Genomic DNA, 23,080 nt, shown 5'->3' on the forward strand with positions numbered 1-23,080 from the left:
TAGATGTTTTTAGCGGCTCTGATACTTTATGATAGCACATTGCACCTTTATTTGTGATTTAGCCGACTCTAACATTTACGCTCAAGTATATTTGTATTTGTTCATTCATTCATTCATTCATCTTCTATAACCGATTTTCCTGTGAAGGGTCGCGGGGGACGGCTGGAGCCTATCCCAGCTGTCATCGCGCAAGAGGCGGGGTACACCCTGGACAGGTCTTCCAGTTCATCGCAGGGCTAACACAGATAGACAGACAACCATTCACTCTCACATGAAATAAAACTAATGGATTTAGACCAATGAACCTAACCAGCATGTCTTTTGACAGTGGGAGGAAGCCAGAGTACCCGGAGAGAACCCACACAGACACAGGAGGAACATGCAAAATCTACACAGAAAGTCCCCAGTCGGCCCATGGATTCGAACCTTCTTGCTATGAGGCATCAGTGCTAACCACCACGCCACTGTGCCGCCCCATACTTGTATTTATATCAAAGAATATTCTGACTGATGGTGGTTCATTTTATGTGTTTTTCTGAAAGCAACCACAAACAAGCTTTTTGCTGTAAGTAAAACACGTTACACACATTTATTAAACATACATGAAACAGCTAAAGCAGTTGACAATATTTACATGTTAATAACGAGCACCGGGAGACCAGATGCTAATCCAGCAACGTCAAACAGTTCGCATTTTAATTTAAGCAGCGATGGTGATCTCTCTCCTCCCTGCTGCTGGCCGTGGTCCAGCTGTTGCTGGTTCAGGTTCCGCTACTGTTCCATACATATCTAAGCGGCCACTTCAGAATAAGTTTGACGCAGAAACAAAGCACTCTCAAATCTCCATTTGTACCCTATCAGTAGAAATACATGCATTCCGCAATGAACAAATCAAAATCCAGAATCCACTTTCACAGGTTGTGCATTTAGTTTGAGTATACTTATTGAATGTCTTTATGTCTTTCTGCTCCACTGCAGCTATTCCTGGTACTGCCGCTCTGTGGCAGTCAAGTAATCCTCCAGAACGCTCCTCAGGTACTCGAACGTGGGTCTCTCCTCAGGGGCCTCTTTCCAGCACTCACACATGATGTCATAAAGCCCATCGGGGCAGTTTTCTGGCTTCGGCATTCTGTAGCCCCGCTCCAGGTTCTGAATGACCTCTGGGTTGGACATACCTGAACAACAGTTAAAAAGTTTTCAGCAATTATATTACATGCTGGACTATTCATTTGGCAATACAGAATATGTTTTGAACATTTACCAGGGTAAGGAATGCGTCCGTATGTCACGATTTCTGTGAGGAGGATCCCAAATGACCACACGTCAGATTTTATGGAGAAGGTGCCATAGTTGATAGCCTCCGGGGCAGTCCACTTAATTGGGAACTTTGCACCTATGAACAAAGGAGTAAACTTTATTTCTCAAACATAGAAACGAACACTTGGTGGAGTAACTGGACACAACTGAAATCACTACGGGATTTATAGAAATTCCTTTAGTGGGTTGTACATCTTTTTGTATATGTAAAAGGTCGGCAGAGTTATAAAGCCCAAAGTCCACGCCAAAGGGAGTTACTCTCACCCACAGAAAACGCTGCGTCTGAAACACATTGTTTGCAGACCAGCCTTTTCTTCTACACATTTGCATAGAGCCCACCTTGCAGCTAGTTCAGCACAAGACTGTTTTTTGTTTTTTTTTCTGGGAAGGGGCCTTAAAGAGATAGGAGCTAAAACTGCCCTTTTAAGGCCCCTTCAGACAGAAAGGGCATGAATCAATACCAAGCATGCAACTTACATACTTGCTAGATCGGACTTGACCACTTTCTACTCTGAAGTACAAATGGGAGGACACAGTACTTGATTCTGGGCTACCTGGATGTCCCAAGTCCACAAAAGTGTGTCCTCAGTAAAACAGGTGGGGCAAAAACACATTCAGGTATTTCGACCGTACTCGGTGAGATTCGTACTTTGAATTGGAACAGTATTTGGGCAGCGAGGGATCACATTTCACAAGTCCATAAGATACAGTAGTACAGGCAAGAACATAAATTGAGAAATGCCTAAAGTGCAAAGAGTTAGCCTGGAAGCCAGTCCGGAGGACTGGGGGCCACACCGTTAAGAGTTCATTTTGCCAATCCAATAGGTTGGGTGGGCTTTATGTGGTGATGGACAGAAGAGTAACAGTAACATAGTCATACATATTATCTGAGTGCACTGGGGTTTCTGTATAGGTTAAAACGTGCCCCATAATTGGATCCAAGTGTCCATTACCAGACTCATATGTAACCCCATTCTAGTATAGTCCCAAAATTGTATTCTGAACATGTAATTGTGCACATTATCGCCTCTTTAAAACCTCTCAATGCAAATGCAGTACAACAAACTTATAATTGTAGAATTGATATTCTATGAGACATAAAATAGATTTATCCTGGTAAAAAGAATGCCTTATGTGATATGAGTAAAGGTGTTGATACCTTCTTTGGCTGTGTATTCGTTGTTCTCGATCAGTCTCGCGAGCCCAAAGTCGGCCACCTTACAGATGAGCTCATGAGAGACCAGAATATTTGCAGCTCGCAGGTCTCGGTGAATGTAATTTTTCTGCTCAATAAAGGCCATGCCGTCAGCCACCTGCAGGGGACAGCACATCGTCAAAAAAAGCCATCGGTGTGTGTGTTCAAGCATGAAATGGACGACCGTGAGGGGCCTGTGTGTGTTTCAGGACAGTGTAATGTGCATACTGTGGACAGAGGAACAGAGATTCCCAAACTAGGGAGTTAACCACTTCCCCAGGTCAGCTCCTTATATCCTTTTACCTCTGTACTCCACCCTTGTACTCCACCCAGGTACACAGCTGTCCCTCCACAACACCAGCTGTACTTCCTGATACAAAAAAAGCTGCAGTCCTACCTTTACCCTAACCGCAGACCTGCTGATTACTATAGGGACTGTGTTTCTGATTCAATCAAGAGCTACGTGACTCATTGCCACATATGTGGACCTCAAAGGGAATCTGATACTACACCTAATGAATGAGGGGAACTTGTGTGCGAGGCATCTTAGTTGAGTAAATGCTGATGATTTCGACAGAATTCACCACCTACAGTTAATCTGTATTTTGTGTTTGTGTGTTCAACTACCTAACTATTGAGTTTTTCTGGAGCAGAGGTGCATATTTCAGCCATAAGAATCTCTCACATAGGTGCTATTGGTCCTGGGGTTCTTGTCATAAACCTGAGATGTACGTATGTTTGTGTATTTCATAAACTTTTACCGTCGTCAAGGCTGTCTTCACTCTCTGTTTCGTTTGTTTTGTTGTGGTACAAGAATCCATCTCAATTTAAAACATTATTCTGCGTTCATTAACACAGACATCTGCTTTGCACTAACAATAATCTGAGGAGAATCTCAAGTTCCTCCAATTACATATGTCCACGTAGAATTTAAGCATACAGTTGTGGACAAAGTTTCCAATGCTGCAGCAAAAGCGAGGTCATCAATCACTTGAACTTTTATGGCCCATCACATGTTGGTTAGAGTTACTTTAACCCCAAATGCTGCGAGTGCACGACCACTGCCTTAAAAGCATCTTTGTGTAAAATACATTCACCACACAGCTATGCCAACTGTACCTCTCTGCTCGCAGCTCGGAGGCGTCGGAGTATTTGACTACTGCAAATCGTTTGTCATGTAAGACTTTGAAACTTGTGCCTGTCTTCCTGTGGTTGCGTTTTCCATTCCCACACCCACAATACATGTTAGTCAAAGTGCTTTTACTGACAGGTAACATTTTGAGAAGGCGATGTGGGCTTTATTTGAAATTCTTAATGAATGGTTACGCACGGTAAATCTCAAACTCAAAGTTGGATATTTTTAGTATGTTTGACAGCATATCTGCATGAAACCAGCCGGGGGCAGTAAGTTCGGAAACGTAGGGAAACAACTAGCCTTGCACTGAAGAAATTCTACCTACAATCTCACTGTAAAACCTTTGGACTTTTCACAGTAGTGAAAGCATTCATGGCGGAGAGGTCTTGCTTATGTGCATGCTGGTTCACTATCATACCCCACTGGCACACTTACAATAGAACTGAACCATCGTTGATGATTGATTGAAGGCCTGTTTAAACAGTTTTAATCCGTGAGCTCCACTTATTATAATACTATTACTTAAATTGCACTCTGTGTCAAACCCTACTTTTAATTGCTGGCTTTACATGAACGAATGAGTCACTTGCCAGTTATTAAATAAATCCACAACCGTCTCTCTGGATGATGTTAGTTATTACGTAAGCAGAGCTGAGACTGAATGTGTACTTATCAAGGACATGGAGACAAATTCATACATGTAGTTTCAGGTTCAGTCATCATGCCTTAATTCTGACATTTAAGCTGAGCTTGCACCTTTGTCAGAAGACAAAAAAAAAAAAAAACAGATTAAAGTGGGGGTTGTGTCCCCTCTGAAACTTGTTTGGTAAGTTTCATTTGTGTCACAGTGTCTAAACTGACATTCCTCATAAAACACGCACACATACACTCCCAGGCATGTTATTATAAGAGTAGTCATGAATGTAAGCGTCACTGCAACAGTTGCCAGTTTCCTGTATCTAGGGATCATGCTGCAGAGCAGCGAAAGATTAAGTGAAAGAGAATCAGTTGTATGTAGTGACAGGAGTGGAGCGATCACAGATAGTAAAAAGAGATGCCTTGCCTGAGAGGCCATGTCTATCAGCGTGTGTGTGGGCAAACTGCTTCCCTCCGGTGTTTTCAGGTAATCCACAAGGCTACCTGTAGGAAAATACATTCACATTATAGTTGTGCGACAAAGCATTCATTCAGGTTCTATTAATAGAGATGTCAAATATTACAGATGCGTACCCTTGTTATCAACAAAAGATTAAAGAAAATTTATATTAATTGGAAAACAATGGTATTATCGTACTTTGTCTTGAAGACTAATGACATCTTCCTTCGTGACTCCCCATAGACATAAATAAATTGCGTTGGACCAGAATAGCAACTCAAATCAGTGAACACAACACTTTGAGGAAGTACAAAGAGCATCTGTCAAGCTGATGCATACTTTCTGACAGCTGACTTTGTGTTGGGTTTGATTAGCACGGAACAATACCACTGCACACCGGCCAGCCAAGTCAAACCAAAGGAAATGCTTTGAGGGGAATGACTGTGGCAGGAAAGAAGAGGTCTCTACTCCTCTGCCGAAGTCCGGAAGACTGCGTTTGAAGTCTGAGAGCCAGAATCTTGCTCTTTGTCAAGGTCACAAAGGGAAGCTGGGATGACACGTCTGTATTTTTCCATCTTTGTTGTCTTCGATAATAAAAAAGAAAAAGAAAAAAAGCAAGACAAACTGAAAAGACGGGAACTCCGCGCCATCCTTTCTCTTGACAACAGTAGAGACGATTGTGTCCAGTTCACACGTGGATCCCAGACAAAGAGGTAGCCTCATGTAGAACCACTGCTGGTGGTTTACAAGCCACTCACAGAAGACCATACAAAGGCGCACCATTCAGTTCAGCTGTAAGGCTGTTGTTGTGTTTGTGACAGCATCTCTCTGTGCAATTTGTTATTGTTCCCCCCCAGTGAAAAGGAATTACAAAGACTTTTGAGGTTAAAGTGAAACAGATACAGGATCACTTTCACATGATTGCAGTATCTGGGCGTGATAAACCTTCATTTAGCGTATAGATAGTGATGTGGAAAGTTGTTTGCAGGTGCTACCATGACCTTATTTGATCACTTTTAGTGATTTCTCTTGTGTGAGAGGGGAGGCAAAAATAGAGGAAGATCCTGTGGCGATATGCTGAACAGACTGCCATTGTAAAAGCTGCAGTATGTTTGTTTACTGCAGTGTACTGTGCCCATATTTATGAGCAAGTGTGTCGTGTAGACTCTGGAAAAGAGGCAGGCATCATCAGGGGTCTGCATGAACAATAACACGATGATTCACCCTCTCCTATTTTAACACCCCTCGTCTCAGACCAGCAAGGAGAGACTTCCCCTCAGTGTGTAAACACCAGTAACCTGTCTGAAGGGGCCTGGAAAAGAAGCAAAAGTTCATGTTTGCTCTGAAACATTTTAGCACATAGCAGGGAGGCTCATGAGGAGAAGCTGAAAATAGCCTATCAGAAGACAGGGCACTTCAGTGGCGCAGCGTGTTTTGAGAGGCACAGCTCATAAGTAACTGTACCTTCCTAATTTAGCTTTGCTCTGTAAGCTGCATTCATGTCTAATCACAGGTGATGATTATATTGTACAGTTCCAGTAACAGGCACCTCTATATATCAAACAGAAATAAAAAGCGAGACAGCTGTAGGCTTGTGATCAAAAGAGGATTCAACAGAACCACTGGAGTGGAGCGTACATGTAAAAACATTATGAGTCATGAAAAGGGTGAAACCCATGTGGCCGCTCAGTCTTTTGTGCTCTCACCCAGAGTCTGATAACAGATCAGCATGTTTAATCCTGAACGTCTATAATATTGCATTGACTATAACACAGTTTCTTTGTGTTGGATCCAGACATAGAGCTCACCCTAACAGCGCCGTCTTAAGCATTCACAGTAACAGGGCGGAAGATTATCGTTCAGACAAGCTTAGACATATTCTTGTGACTAATGATTACAGAAGGATATCTTTTTAATATGTCTCCCAATAAGCATTCATTTCAAGGAAATCAGATTTCCTGTTTCTTTTGATTCTTGCAGTGATTGATGAGTTGGAATTCCCTGATGATGATGATTGCTCGTAATTGATCAAGTTCGTAACATGCCCACAGGTTGTGACACATTGACACATCTACCTACCATTTTCCATATACTCTGTGACAATATAGATCGGCTCCTGGGTAACCACAGCGAAGAGGCGGACGAGGCGGGTATGCTGCAGGTTCTTCATCATGTTGGCCTCGGCCAAGAAGGCTTCCACTGACATTGTGCCTATCTTCAGATTCTTAATTGCTACTTTCCTGTCATTATTGTAGAGACCTGAAAATAGACATTTAAATATCTGTGAATTTCTCTAAGGCACCGGACAAAGACATGACTACAAACAGTCTATAGCCAGTCTAGCAGATCTGTGCTTTTAGACAAGGTGGTATTTTAAGTTTAACACAGTGTCAACATGTTACCATTCTCACAGAGACCAGGCTAGTGATATTTACCGCGCTCACTAATGTGTCAGCATGCATGTGTTGACTAATTAGGATGATAAGCAGTGAAGCACAGCTGTCATCAGTTTTGGATTTTTTTTTCTGTGCAGTACATGACTGCAGTTGACTGCATTTGTGCTGTGTTTCTTAAGAATTTGTGTGATGTCAGATTCACTGGAAAAATGACTCCCCAAACTGGGGAATTCAGATGAATGTCCCCCAATCCAATTTGGAAAGTTAGCAAGACGGCAGACATAAATAACCTAAACTGGTCTCTTGAAAGTTGCATGTCTATCTCTCACAAGTGCCATACTGTTTAGCAGATTTTTATACATTTTCATGATTACCGTGCACACGTTTGAAAGCCTGATCCATTTCTTTTGCTCTTAGTTGTCATGAAAATACAAGTCATCTTCTCGTCAGATGATGTTTCCACATTCCAAATTAACAACCCGTGAACACACCTACGTTGAAAATGCGGCTTCCTGACTTGGAAAATGCAACCATCTGCATGTAATGTTTACTGAAGAAAGTTTCACAAGGTGGAAGGGGAATCACCAAAGTTACATTCATTATTTGGGAACCCTGAATATCATTTTCTACCAGTCTATCTAATAATTTGAGATATTTCTCAGGATGAGATGAAACATTTAACCCACTGGTGGTGCAAGGAAAAACAAGGTGAAAATCACTCTTTAAAAATCTTTTGAAAGACCTCTGGGGACCATGACTAGATTATGAGCTGAAGTCAACAGGCCTTAATTTCTGTAAATGTCTGTACAACGTTTCATGACAATTCATCTAATATTAGATTTTATTATTTGGAAAATATTTTATTCTGTACTACAGTGGTGGACTGGTTGACTGGCAGTGCTGCCCACAAAGCTTGTGTGCACAAGAATGAAGGCCAGGCAGTTTTATAATCTCATGAAGTATGTATTATAAGCACTGCGCTTTTGTCATGTGTTGGGATGTGTCAGAGTAACAACCGTTTCACATTACTCTCGTGCAAACAGGACCTCATTCCAGCTCTGGTACACCAACACTTACTTATGCCATGCCTACAACTAATTTGTTTTACCTCACACCATGCATGAAGCATAGCAATGCTGGCAACTATTTATATTCACTATTCAAAACATTCCTCCACCTCTTTTATCAGCGATGGAAATCACCTTGTGATAAGGGATGATTATCACACGTTAAATCAGCATTTCATAGCTAGTGTCAGTCACTCCCATTATTGAAGTATACCTTTGAACCAGCATTTGAACGAGCATAGAGGTGCAAAATGTGTCCTGACTACGGCATGCAAGACACTATTGTAAATAGAAAGTGGATGCAAAAGGAGGACAAGTCCCATGGTTGATAATGTTTAGTTCTTGTACAATGTTTTGTTTGGGATGTTAAATGGTGCTGGCGAAAGAGGATGGAAAACAGAGAGAGAAATTTCCCTTCCAATTGAATAATAATGGGGTTGTGGCAGAGATTAGCTCAACTGATACCCTTGTGACCAAAGCACGTTGCTTTCTTGTTTCACTTAATACTCCACAATCACAATGGACATTCTTTGAAGTTTTGTTAAGGGACAAGTCCTCATTGCAAAGCTAGATTTGTGTAGTTGAGCGATGTTGTGCAACGGGGGCTTATACCTCAAATCAATCTTCAGTTAACCAGTTCAAACAAGCCTGCCATTAAGACTGTTCAGAGGAAAGTCTTCTGCATACACTGCACAAAACTCTGACCAAAAAACTCTCTTGCAGTAACACAGTCAAGGCCACAACCGCATTGCACAACAAGGTTTTGTACGTAATAAATCTAAACTCACCCATCCAGACTTCTCCAAACTGTCCAGCTCCAAGCCTGCGCTGCAGATTCAAGGACTCACGAGGAATCTCCCACTCGTCCTGCCACCAGGGCTTCTGTGGCATCCGTGACTGACACGGCTTCACCAGCTTTGTGCACAACCCATCTGCCTCACCTAGATGACCGAGAGAAGAGTATACAATTATTTCTGTGAGGACCCCACAGTAACCAGCAGCCTTCATTAATCCACTGGAGATGTTTTACGCACGTGAGTGATGGTGGACCAGCTCCTTCAGCGAGTTGAAGGTTATCTTGGCTGTGATGTAGAAGCCACCGTTGTCCATGTTGCGGATCCTGTAGTGCTTCACTCCTTCGCCTGTGTTGTGGTCCAAGTCCCTGACTGATAAGGAGTATGACCCTGGAACACAGAGAAAGTAGGAAGCATGCTGACTTCACCTAAAATGTCTTAACCAGAGGCTTTCAATTTAAAAATATATTTTAAAAATAATTGTACCCATAATAATGGGTATTGTGATTACTACCATGTTTCCCACAGTGCTCTAAGAGATGTGAACAGGAAGTAAAGTGGTCACAGAGTCTCAACTTAACCCAGTTACATTTTGGCTAATTGCCACCGTCAACAGTATGACAGATAATTAGCAGTTCTTGTTTACAAGATATAAAGACAGCTGTCACTGCGTTACTTTGATACTGGCAAAAACCTGATGATGACAAAGTCTCAGGCAAAGTTTGGATTCTGATTTATGGACATTTATTTGCAATGAACATCGGAGACAGTGATATTCTAGGAAACTGTAAGTCAAACTGAAACATATCTGTGTGTTGAGGTTATAGATTGGCTTTAAAGATGGATAAACCCTCCATGACAACACCCATAGTTTTGTCAGAGCACTCGAAGCTCAGTGTGGTGGCTCAGCGCCTGACTCCGCCTAACTTCCGGCTAATCCAAAAATGGGCAAAGAGGGAATCTGAGTGGAGCTGAGGCAGGCGGCTAGTAACCTGAAATGGCACCCAACATGCACTCCCTCTCTTAATTCCACTGTGCTTTACACCTTAATACAGCGTAAATGGACAAGTTATCAAGGAAACACCCCTGTTAGGTATAGAGACCAAACCATTTTTTTGTTTCAGTCTGTAAACTGTTTATTTCCTGCTGCAAACACGAAAGTCTGCAAGGATTGAATCACTTTTGCAGTCAGCTTCAAGCTGGTTTTGGCACCTCTGTGTCAGCTTCACAGATGTTGCCACTTGGTTCAGGTGCAACTGATTTGTGCTTTGAGCGGAAGTATGAATTTTGCTCCGAATAATGGTGGCGAACTGGCAGTTCGCCTCTGAAGCAGAACCAAATGCGTACAGCCTTTATAGTGCGTCTGTGAGACTAAACTTGGGCACAGTGATGCTTTGAGCTAAATTCTAATGGCATTTCGCTGATGGTAAATAAGTACCACAAACATGTAAACGTAATGGCGCAAGTGTGGTGCGAAATACTGATTTATGACACTTCTCCAGTGGGATCAGCATTCCACAGTATGTGCTGCATTTCCAACACAAACAGTGAAATCAATGAAACAGGAACATACACGCCTCCATTGGTACTTAGGAAATCAAAACTGAAATCAAACAGATGAAGCAAATTGGGAAACAGAAAGGGGGTTTTGTGGGAAATGGATGAGTTTTGGGAATTTCTGCAAGTAATAACAAGAGTGAAGTGGAAGATACCAGTCATAGTGAGTGATATCATTTGTTTCACTTATCTGTTAATATTGCACCATACTGATATACTGAAAAACCAACTTGAGAATGGCTGACTTTGACTTGTGTAGTCAGAGCGTGGGCTAAAACGTTAAGAAGATCTTTTCACCTTTAGTTGTCTCACTCTCTCGAATCAAGAAGGAGCCCTGCGTATTCCCAGGAGCGAGGAGGAGCCTCATGGCATCATTTCTAGAAATGTTCGAAAAGAACCACCTGCAAGCACAAACACATGATAAGCTTCACACTTCGCGCTAACCACTTCCCTTCCCTCAGGGACACAGCAAGCATCGTATGAGATGAGATGGTATTGAGGTTGAGTTGACATGGTGTGTTTCCTGCATGACGTACGGCTCAGTCTCCACTGTGGTCATTGCAACGAAGTTGTGTGGGATGTAGCCACGCTGGCCTGTTGTCAGAGACTCTGCCATATACCACTCTGGATCCTCCCTAGATGTGTAAAGAGACAGGAGTTAGTCATATATGATACAGCTGCTTCGGTAGGGTTGGGATGAACGCGTACACCTTCAGAAGGCAGTTTCAATTAGCCCCCACGGGCAAAAGGCTTCTTTGCGATGTAATTTGATCACTGCATGAAATGAACCGCATCGCACTTAGTAGGCATAGAAATATCTTGTGTTACATATGACTAGAAGAGACTACAGACAACAAAACCATGCTTACTACTGACTTTTAATCTTCACCACATTTCATTCAGTCTTTGAAGTTTATCAGAGGATTAATTCTCCCCGAAATCTAAATTAATCAGCATGTGTTTATACTCAGTTATTTTTTGCACTCTTGAATCATGAAGGAATCCCATGGACTTGACAAACTCACATTTATGTATTCATTAAATAAACATTAAACATAAACATTAAATTACTATTACTACTACTGTACTACTATTACTTATACATTTTTTTATCTCATTAGATTATTCCATATTCTTCCGTGTATGTAGCACTACATTTGTATGATTTGAATGTATTTAGCTCTCAAATTTATTTAGAATAGTGTTTGCATCAGGTTTAAAACCAAGACGTGTAACTTGTATTTTGTGAACACCTCTCCATAATATCACAGAGATCACAAATTTTCTAGAAATATGATTCTGGAAATATGATTCCAGTGGTATCAACAACGCAGTCAATACTGTGAAATTTGCTTTCACAATGTACACAACACATAGATGCATCGATCTTGCACAGATATTTTTTATTCCTCCAAAAATGTGTAAAACCAGACAAATACACCACAGATTTTACCACATTTCCTTCACCTGTATTTAAATATATATGTTTATGTATATATATATATATCCCGTCTTGACAGGAGTTTCCTCTCTTGAACCCGCAATGTCGAAAATTTCTTGCATTTATTCAATTGTCGAAACCAACCAGAAAGGCAGGAAATGTTGGGCGAGACCATGTATTCACAGTTACAATGATCTGAAAACAAACCAGGGACTTTGTCAACACATTCTATATGCCTTGGATCACTATGTCACCACACCGACCGAAATCTTCGTGCACGAAATATAAATGATAGTCAACGTAAATGGATAGCAGTCTAAAACACTTTTAAAATGTTTTATTTGCCATGGGGTTGGGTGGATAAAGACCAAATTCTTGCCTGCAATTGTATTCGCTGAGCTTTAACGGTATGTTCATAAGCAGCTTACTTGTTGATGATCTTGAGCTTCTCCCCCTTCTCGAAGCCCAGGTCACCTTCATGGTCGGGCGTGTAGCTGTATATGGCCACCACAAGGTTTTCTAAAGGAAAAACGTTGCAATATTAGATAATTTATCAACATTATTTAATCACAATTAAAATGGTTGAAACACACACGCGCTAAAAGAACATGTGTTCAGGATAACTGACTTTGACGCTGACAGGTTGGAGCTAAACACGCCGCAGTGAAAGACGAAAGTGGGCATCCTCGCTTGAACCCCCTGCAGCGTGAAATTTGCAGTGGTTGCTCTTCACTGATATTATTGCCCGTGAACAGAGGAGCCACATATATTTTCTTGAACAAAGATATCTAGCTGAGTTGAGGAGAGATTCTTCTACAGTTTATGTTACACTAACGTCTTATTGAGGCATTTCTTTCTCAGTGCCTTGGGTTGTTTCTGGGTATGTTTTCACTGACTACTGAAGAAGTCATATTTTGTTTCCTAAGAAACTCAAACCTACAAATGACAAAGAGTTCCACTTTACAATGATCAGTTTTTGTACTTTAAGACAGATATGTAACACTGAAAATGCAGGAAGCCGATATGAGATTTGGGGGGTGTGAAAAGCCCCAGAGGCGACCCATGTCGCTATAAGTTACAAGTGTATTGAATGTAGGTCCCATGTTAGACACCCGGCCAACAAACAGTCCAAAGTGGAGATGTATTACTTGAGTAATAAGATACCGCAACATTTTAGACGCACTGCTCTCATTTTCGTGTAAAAAGCGAGGGCGCAGAAGAATTTTCTTATGTATCCAATCATGTAACCAATAAAACATTTACAGTCTGCCTAAATCTATTTACATCATGAAAGGGTCTTATTATGGAGTTTTCCTGATTCAAATCAAAGGAGTCATATGCTGCTCAGATCGTAAAGTCCACAGTATGAGTTTAGGCCAGTACATTTAATTTGACTCATATTAAAGACACATGCACCTAAAGACACACAGACACCAACAGAAAACTGTGCCTCGTTACCTGGTAAAGGTGACATAGGAGGTGAATGCTGTGATGGATATGGAATCAGCTGGTCTGTGTACTGGTGAGAAAGACAAAAAAAAAACATTACATCTGCGTTTTATGTTGAGCTTTCCGATTAGAGTGACTACGCCACATTCACAGTAAAAACGCTCTGGTTTGATAGTCAGGCCTTGACGGTAAATCGTAGGCAGTTTAGTTTAGGTTTTTTCCTTCCAGACAAAATGTCTCAGTGCGTTGCAACACACACAGGTGGTTTTCTCCTTCATTTCTAATCTAACGGGACATCTAACTCAGAAAGAGGAAACAAACAGCATTTAAAATGTTCCTGGTTAATTACACACACAAAAGGCGATTTCCCTCCCAATTAAATAAGTTATGTAATGTAAACTGCACAATAGCAGATTGTACTTTATAACTGTCACAGTATTTAAACATGACAAATAAAACGTGGGAGCCGGTGTAATAGTTGCTCCTTATCGCTTATGTTGCAGTCAGCCTATGTGTTTGTCCCTCCGAGTGGCCATGTTCAGGTTCAACCGAACAAAGAGCCGAAAAACCATCCTTATGCTGAGCGTACTTATTCACAGACGCTCATTCATAAGGCTTCAGTGTGACACAAGCATGTGCGTACAAACTGTGTGCTTACCGGATTGCACGACTGGGGAGGTATGGGACAGTTGCAGTGTTCACAAATTTCATCCAAGTTCTCGATCCAATCGCTGTCCGAATAGTCCGAACTGCAGTTACAGCCCATGGTTTCTGGAATTTGAAAGAGAAAATTGTTCTTCAGGACATTTTTTCTTTTTTCTTTTTTTTTTGGGATCATATGGTCACAATAATCACTGGTAAAGACTCTTTAGTAAAAGTATCCTTAAGTAAAAGTAGCAAATACCGTGCTGTGAAGATACACAACCACTAGTGCAAGTACTTCATTTGAAACCTTGCTTATGTAAAGTAAAAAAAAAAAAAAAAAGGAAAGGTACTAATGACACTAAAAACAATGTTCCCTGAAGGCGTTTCCTATTACATATGATGCTCTGCATTAACACCTGTGTTGTATTTTAGTGCTGTAGATCTTTATAGCTGAGCCAATTTGAACTACTTTATATTCTGGGCCATAGTTTAGTCTACATCAGTCTATAACATCTTGTTTGTAACATTGCTGTCCTCTGAGAACCACATAAACCATGCTCACCCAAAATTAGTGCATAAATTAGCTCATAAAAATTAGCAGCATAAACTTGTTTTCAGCCTTGTGACGTTTCATGTTATCGCAAATTCATTTTTGTAGCTAATAAGTCTCAAGACGTGGAGAATGTTCTTAAAGGAGCACGTAATCTCTCGGATTGTCACAAACATTCAATGTCAAGTGTACAGGACACACAGAGGATTGAAACTGCATTTCTCTGACTTCCACAACAAGGAAGACAAGACAAAAATTATATATACAAAGTACAAAACTACCAAAAAGCTACAGGTATGTATAAATGGTATAGGCCCAGTATAAAGGTTAGGGAGTTAGGGAGATACATATGTTTAACTGAACCGAGTTGATGTGAAAACTGTAATGTGAAGTGTTACCAAATCTGTCAGACAAATGTAGGGGAGTACTAGTTATAATATTTGCCTTGAAATGTGGTGGAGTAGAAATAGAAGGCTGTACAACATGCACAAACGCTCAAGTACCTCAAATTCGTACTTCAATAAATGTACATCTACCACTGATAATACTCTTGGAGATCCAAATGATGGTTTTCACAAGCTATTCTTTGGATTTGTTTACACTTGTAGACAGATTTTATCGTAAGTTACGACAAAGATCTCTGAATTTTGAGGTTTGTAAGTCGAAGACACCAACAGGCGACATACAATGATTTCATTTCCGAAAAGTGCTTCAGTCAGACGTGCTCGATGGCCTTGCCTCAAAATGGAGGATCAAGCTCAAGAATAAGAGTCTAAGACCTGTAAATCATCCCAATCGCACTCTTTACCAGATCTACACACTGCAGTCAAACAAAATCACATCCAGAAGTTTCGGGACAATGTCCAACTCTGTACGCCACATGCCTTTACATGCTCTAATTCTGGTTCAGACTTGAATAGTACGCTCTACGAAACCGTACTGGTTTTAATCTCCTACAATCCGGCATCTGCACGTGTTCTGCATTGTGTTTTACACTAATGGACTGTATTAACAATCTTTCTCAAGCTCGCTTGGCTGCCATTGGGCGCTCTTGGGGAATGGGGTCAGTGTGCTAATCGCAGCAGCCGTCTGTCCCAAAGGCCCAAAGCCGTGAGAAAAATCTGGAAAGGCTTGACCTGGCAAAAACAAACCCAAGGAACAAATCACAAGGGGATCACCCGGGTATGATTCTTTTTTTCTTTTTTTGTGTGTGAGTAATCAGCACTCCTACTCTCTCTGGCCCACACACAGAGAGTCATAGATGTCAGCATTATTCCACTGAGGGGCTACCCTCTTTTTTTTTTTTTTATGAATTGCAGTTGAAGGACTTTCAAACCACACCCAGCCCAGTTGATTGTTATTGTTTGCAGTGTACTACGATTAGATGATCAGTGTACTCGATGGACCTTAGACATTCACTCACTGTCAGCGAAGCTTGTAGATGTAAACCATACAACGATATGTTTTTATGTGAACAGCTTAGCACCAGTTTTACCACAAAAACTGGTGCTAAGCTGTTCAGTTTTTCTTTGGACCCCCTTTTTTGACATCCAGTCATCATTACACCCATTACCTCCCAAATAAATGTACAGACAGACAAACTATCTGATTTCAGTAATAAACGTGGTTCAGTAAGATGCGGTTTTATCACCGTTGTTCTTATATGATCTTCTGTTTAATAATATATCAATACAATAATCACATGAGCGGTTTCTTAATGTCTTTTGGCCTGGAGGTTCAACAACACAAACGGAAGCAAGCAATAGATTCAGTAAACTGGCAATTATTTCTGGGTGTTGCTGTTCGTCATCTCCGTGTGTCAGTTATCAGAACACAATAAATGTCATACACGAGTCAAATGATTTGTGCGATTTGTCTGGCACTTTTACTGGATGGATAGATGTTCGCCTTCATACCTTTGTCACAGTTTCTCTACAATCTAAACTGATACATTATGGAAAGAATCGCAAGTTTGAAACTCACCTCTTGGAATACGAAATGTCACTCTGAGGGTCCAGTAATGTCAGATTTCGGGTGCCGCCATAGAGATGTTCTTTTTGAAACCCCCTTTTTTTTTTCTTCCTTTAAGCGTTGTTTAGCAAGAAGTGAGTTTTTCGCGACTTGAGCTCGTGTGTGAAGATGTCATCATCCGCCTCTTCTATTATAACTAACTCAGCGCTGATGTGGTGTCTCTGCGTGTGGAGGAGAGCAACCCAGAGAGTTTCCTGTCGTTGAAAGGTTGAGGGTTGCTCTGCAGGCTTTCAACAGGTGCTCGCCGTGCAGCTGTGTGCGAGCAGAGGGGGAACGTTACAGGCTCCATGGTAAAGGGGTCAGGACAGCACCTTTCCCAAAGTGGGAAACAAGATTTTGAATGTTCCAATACAGTTAAACAAAAAAAAAAAAAAAAGAAGGGGAGGGGAGGCCGTGGGACGTTGTATTTGTATGTTTTCGTGTGTGTGTTTTCTGTTACATGTGAGTCAGTGACCTTTATGGTGAGTGAGGCTGAGGTGGTGGTCCAGGGTCACTCAGATGATGTTTATAAATCACATCACGTGGTTCTTAGGGAAATTATAACTAATTCGAATATTAATGCCACATAAGAGACCATTCGGTCAACCTGGGGCTAGTTGTGTTTCCTATGTAGTGGTTTCAGCTCTCAGGTTTAGCATCAAGACGCCAGTCAAACATGTGGTTTGTGTCTTTTTTCTGTCTGTGGCCAGCAAACCGTTTAAAAATAGATTTTGACCTCAGTTTTCTCAACTGTGTCAAAAAAAAAAAAAAAAAAATCAAATCTCACGGAGAAAAATAAAATGCACATACGTCTGCTACTGTATGACTTTCTCACAGATCATAATTTCACACGGTATTTTCTTAAACGGGCCACTCCGGGTACCCTTTTAGCCCCGAGAAGAGACATGAAATAACGAGATTTTTAGGGTGTGAGTGATCTCTGAGTGTGCGCCGTCGCTTCTTCTCCATTTCAGACAGCTCTAGCTGGCGGGCCGCAACTTTTCTTTGCGGTGAACGGATGCTGCTACAGAGCATGCACTGGCAGGAAGTCAGTCCAAACATTACAGGAAGTGCACAGAAATATGTACTCAGAAGACTGCCACAGCTTAGATTAAGTCTCACTCGTGATGAAACCACCTGAGTTCATGGGTTTTTTGTGTGCCTTTTTTTTTTTTTCCGTTAAAGCATACACTGTAAATGAAGTGGTTTCACTTTTTGACAGTTTGATTGTCATATGTGATATGTAAAGCAGCCTTTTAGCCGCCTGATTTCACTATAGGAAATGAAAAGACACATTTACTGATGTCAAGCTCTAATTCTGCGAACCAATGGGCACATGCCAAAAAGAGCTCCACCATCTTTGCAGCATTTGGAGGGCCTTATGAGGCTTTGAGGGTATTCCTGTTTTCCTCCCAACCACAGCTGTCACTGCTTCCAAATGTGGTTGGAAATCACATTCTGTTACGCAATCGCACTGAGATGCTATCAATATGCAGAAAGTTTTTCCAGCCCTCCTCCAACCTCTCGCTTCTCGGGTGCAGGTGCTGGCCTCTTTCGGCGCCGCGAGTGAGGCTTTTTCTGTTTTGCTGCGAATGCTTACTCATGTACACGATGATAATCAGATAGATGGGCACGCTTTACTTATTACACTGTAATATCAGCTTCCGCTCATACGATAGCATGTGGTATGACACTCAGGGAAAGGTCAAGGGAAAGTATCTGCAGGGCAGAGCTGAGTGGCATGAGAAACACAAGTCTGCAGCGCTTTCTTTAAAAAATTTAAAAAAAAGCAAACAATACAGCCTCGAGGTGAAATACTTAAGCCCCCGTGCGTTTTCCATACCATATTCTTTACAGTTCCTTTTGCTACGGAGGTCTCAATGTCACACGATATCATATGTTCCTGAAGTATGCCACATTGTGATCAATTTCAACAGTCCTAGTTGTGCTCTCATTTCACACAGCGACCGCACTCTGCCAAGGCATATTTGGTTTCTTGTTCGACTAATTTGGCACAACAATGTCTGTGGCTCTGCACATCCCTCTGGGGCCCCATTCATATGTTTGGATGTTACACCAGCTCATGAATGTCTCGTGGAATGAATGAAGACTCTATTGTGCACGGGTGGCTCTAGGGCCGGGGATATATGATGGTATGGATCTGGTGGAGCAATTTCATGAAATCGGCCCTAGATTGCACAGAGAGATGAGCGACTAACATGAAATATACTTTCAAATCATGCAGTAATCAGCCCTTTGAATGTCTGTGTATCTACATGATAAAACAGTGCAATTCATGATTGACACACTCACACGACAACGTCTTTTAAACATAGAGTTTTATGTGCAAGAAAAAAAATTTACATACAAAATACATACGAGTTTATTTTCATATGTCTAGAGTTTACATTCAGGATTTATCTGCATAGAATGATAAAAACCTTTCATACATGTATAAAAACAAATGTAAAAATATTACTTAACAAAATATGTTAACGCAACAAATCATTTAACCTGCCCTAAACAGTCCAGTGAGCAACTAAATATACTTGGTCACCGTCCAGCCATATATAGCCTACTCAGTGCTCTGCAGCATCTGGAATTTGTAATGGAAAACAAAATGCATCAGACGCAGCCTCCTGGGTCCTGTCACTGCAGTGGTGAGGCTACGGAGATATTTTTGGTTTGTGAAGAAGAGGTGTAAAAATGTGGGAGTGTGACCTCCCGCTTCCTGTGAGAAAACGAGCCCGATCAAGGCTTCAGTAGTTGGAAAACGCTGCCATGTGAAGGAGTTTACTTTAAAGCGCCGCCGAGCATCTTTCTTAATCTGACCGAACGCGCTGTCGTCTTCCTTTTGGATTTCAGTGAAGCGGCCTTTTCCCAAACGCTTTGGGATGTGACCTCTCCGTGACTGCTCGTGGCCCCAGATCACTGCATGTGACCAGTTCAGCCAAACAATGGTCTTTTTCTTTAATTCCAGAGTTCTGGTGTGTGTTTGCGAGAAAACGCCAGTTTGTGGTTCCTAAAGTAGTCAACTAAACTGTAGGGTTAAATAATTGCGCAACAAGGTGTTGCAACAATATGTTTTTGATGCACGCAATGGGCTTTATCTGAAGAGTTTATACATTCTTCCTTAAAATCTTTAGCATTCAATTCAGTTTCTGCATTTTTGTTTAAATTGTGTTCAAAATTAGTATTTTTAAATCCTTATTCTTCTTTGTCTTTGTGTTTTCTTTGTTTTTAATCATTGTGCAACTCATATTTTACAGGACTTTGGTCAACTTTTGTTGTTTTTATACGTGCTTTATATATACTGTATATAAAATTGACTTGATTTGATGCTGATGGTGCCAGTTCCCCTACAGCGCTAGTGTTTTTAGACTTTATTGTACTTTTACTCAGTCCGTTGTTTCGTGTCTTTATGCTTACGTTGTGGGTTGCGCCTTGTGTTAAATGGTTTATGGGCTTTATGAGTCAGTTGCTCTGTTATTTCTGTCTGTGTTAAAAGGACACATTCCGATCTGTACTGCTGATTTGACAATAAAATTACTCAGTCTGGAATCCTGTAACCAATGCAGTAAAATGAACTGACCTGTCTGAAAAGTGTTACAGGACTGTGAGGTTACTCAAAGCTCCAGTCTTTCAGTAACGCATTGCTACCTTCCTCTTTTTGTTTTTGCTATACACCAAATTCCCAGTAAAAGACAGCTAACATATTACTCATTGTACTTTAATTTCAGTCTAGCTCTTAGTCTTCATTTATCCTCTGTGACTCACACGCTACTGTGAAGAGATCAGTCAACAGAGCAGAGCAGCCCAGACTCCATCCAGCAGGAAGCTGTGTGGGTATTAAGGTGTGTGCTCCTACAGGTCTGCACACAGAGGCTTCCTCATACATGTCAAGCCAAGGCACACATCAAAGCATTCATTTTCATTTTCACCTTTGGCACCGGTTGCTGGCAACCGCTCTGCACTCTGGCCCCACAAGAGGAAATAACCTTAATAGCATGGCTACGCAAACACAGAGGAGGCGCCGGGAACACATCCTCAGTCGTAGAATGAGGCTTGTGTTGTTGTTTTGTTAACAAAGTGAGAAACGCCTGGAGTTGATGTTCATCTTGGTGAGGCCCAGGTGTTTTAAAGGGGTGGACAGAGCGAAGGCCGCCTTCATGGGGATGTCACACAGCAGGTCCGACTCCTCTCCGCACTCCTCCAGCTCGTAGGTTGCGTCGTCCAGCATCTCCTTGTGGCGGTCGCACACCTGCTCCACTTTCAGCCGGTGGATCTCCGCACGCAGGCGGATCAGCTGCCGGGCCAGCCGGTTGTCCTGGACTTGCATTTCCCTCTGAGGAGAGAGAGAGAGCAGGGGTGAGGGGTTAGGAGTGGAGAGACAGTGAGGTTTTCAGAAAATATATGGAGGTCTGAATGTGGATTGTTATCTTCTCGTCGAAAGGGCTTAGATCTTTGGCGTGTGGAATATATGGGCTGCAGGTTTAGACTGAGAGAAAACAGGCATCATGTTGTTCCACAGATTGTTTGTTTAACTTGTAAGGGCAGCATGGAATCAGTGCATGCTGTCTCTTGAATTAAGTCAAGCCTTCATGCGGAGCAGATCCCTGACACCTGGGGAGAACTCATTTCTGTGTTTGACTGACTGAAAGGTCAAGGAGTGCATCTTGCTCATTTCTTAAAAGGCATCTTAACATAAAAGGAAACTCACCAGCTCTTTCCTCAGAAACTCTAGAGCATCATCTATAGTGTCAAAGCCGCAGATGTTGCGCACGACCAGCTCCGAGTTCTCATTTCTCAAAATCGCAGGCATGGAAACGGCTTCCTCTCCAGATCCCGGGTCTTCTGCCGAGTGGCTTTCCTCCCACGGTCGACTCTGTACCCGCTCCTGCCACTCCAGATAGGACGGTCTTCGCGTCTGCAACTTCAGCTTCTCAGTGAGCGCTTTCACGTTGTCCAGATCCTCCGCGTCTCCCTCGGAGGACTCGTCTCCAGACTCTTTAAAATCCATGGCAGCAGCAGCAGCAGCAGTTCGCGTTACAGGCTCGGCTCTCCGGAATTGCGCGGCTTGGCGATTAGAGCGCAACAGGTCCATACCTCCTTTCCAGCACCTCCTTTATAGGGAGCATTGAAACGGTGACCGCCCATCCCGCTCAGGACAGTGAGCCAGGATCATTTAGAAGCCGTTTTCTTCCCCTTCATATTTGAGGAAGTCGAATTGCATAACTTCTTCAAGAGCTTGCAGCAAAGTTTCACAAATGTGCATTCATACTTTAAAATAATTATGAACGTCTCTGTTTCCACTGCACGTGTTAATCTAACAACTAAACTACAATCTGGACTAAATGACTTATTCTTGATAGATAAACTTTATATTTTCTCAAAACTTTACTGATCATTCTATTCCAAACATATTTCTGATGTGTATAAATATGAATAAAAAGAGGAATGTGTCCAACTTTATGGGCAACAGTGTATTAAGAACAAATAGGAGTGCAGAAACGTTCACACACAAATTCATTCATAGGCTACACGCCCAATACGCACTGGCTAACACTGCAGATGCATTATTGTGTGAGACTCATTTTTCATTTTGAACTTCTTTTTTGAATTCATGAATACTTCTGATCTAAGACCGTGTGTATTTTTACAGCCCTGCTCCGTGTCCTTGTATGTAAACTCTTCACTCAGCAAAATCACTAACTGATCACTTAGTGGTGGAGTAAATGTGACATCTTCCAGTGAATTATGAAGTTGCACGTAATGGAAAAATTCACATGAGGTAAAGAAAACCTCAAAATTATACTGTACAGCAGAAACTCGAGAAAATGCGCTTGGTTTAATTCCAGCACTGCATTCTACACTGTAGAAACTGTAGAAATATTGTAACACACTTTAAAACTTTTTTCTTTTGCCTTTTTGCAATTAAATGTTAATATATTGTATATTATAATTAGATACTTACTGTATATATTATATACTACATATTTTATGTCACCATACTAAAGATAAAAGAATTACCCTATCTTCTGTAACTACCCCACATGTATCTACAGCTCTACCAGCCGCACAACTAAACTGCTTTTTACACACAGATACCAGCACAGTCTAGTACACTCACTTTCCAGTTCATTCAGAACACTAAATCTTACTTTAATGAAGGTTGTGGCATTTAGCATTTATCTGAAATACCTGAGGGAGCTATGTGAGCTGTGTTTTCATGTTGAAGGATGTGGTTTATAGTACTGGTGAACTATGTGTTGTACAGACCCCCGTCCCTGTTATTTTGACAATGCCATTTTAATCAGTGGGCCAGGCTAAATAACAGAAACACTTTTAATTCAATCCATTTAACAGTCACACAAACTGCATCCTCCAAAATGATGATACAGCTCAGTTACCACCTGTCTGACGCTGTT

General features: G+C 41.5%; 2 protein-coding genes across 2 annotated transcripts; both read right to left on the reverse strand.

Annotated features, from left to right (window-relative positions):
* Positions 1-165: 165 nt before the first annotated feature.
* lck (LCK proto-oncogene, Src family tyrosine kinase) lies at positions 166-17,089 on the reverse strand. Its single transcript, XM_084569680.1, has 13 exons — positions 16,626-17,089; positions 14,106-14,218; positions 13,457-13,517; positions 12,427-12,517; positions 11,094-11,192; positions 10,855-10,958; positions 9,241-9,390; positions 8,995-9,147; positions 6,819-7,002; positions 4,711-4,783; positions 2,477-2,630; positions 1,262-1,393; positions 166-1,175 (listed from the first exon to the last, which is right to left on the reverse strand). Exons 2-13 carry the CDS (start codon positions 14,211-14,213, stop codon positions 979-981), a joined length of 1,506 nt encoding a protein of 501 aa, XP_084425806.1. The 5' UTR covers positions 14,214-14,218; positions 16,626-17,089; the 3' UTR covers positions 166-978.
* Positions 17,090-17,849: 760 nt separating this feature from the next.
* On the reverse strand, positions 17,850-22,590 carry fam167b (family with sequence similarity 167 member B). Its single transcript, XM_084569699.1, is given in 4 exon segments — positions 17,850-20,997; positions 21,373-21,688; positions 21,690-21,715; positions 21,717-22,590. Coding segments are annotated over 4 exon segments (699 nt in total). The 5' UTR covers positions 21,810-22,590; the 3' UTR covers positions 17,850-20,733.
* Positions 22,591-23,080: the final 490 nt, after the last annotated feature.

This window comes from Chelon labrosus, assembly GCF_963514085.1.
Source record: "Chelon labrosus genome assembly, chromosome: 20".
Taxonomy (NCBI): domain Eukaryota; kingdom Metazoa; phylum Chordata; class Actinopteri; order Mugiliformes; family Mugilidae; genus Chelon; species Chelon labrosus.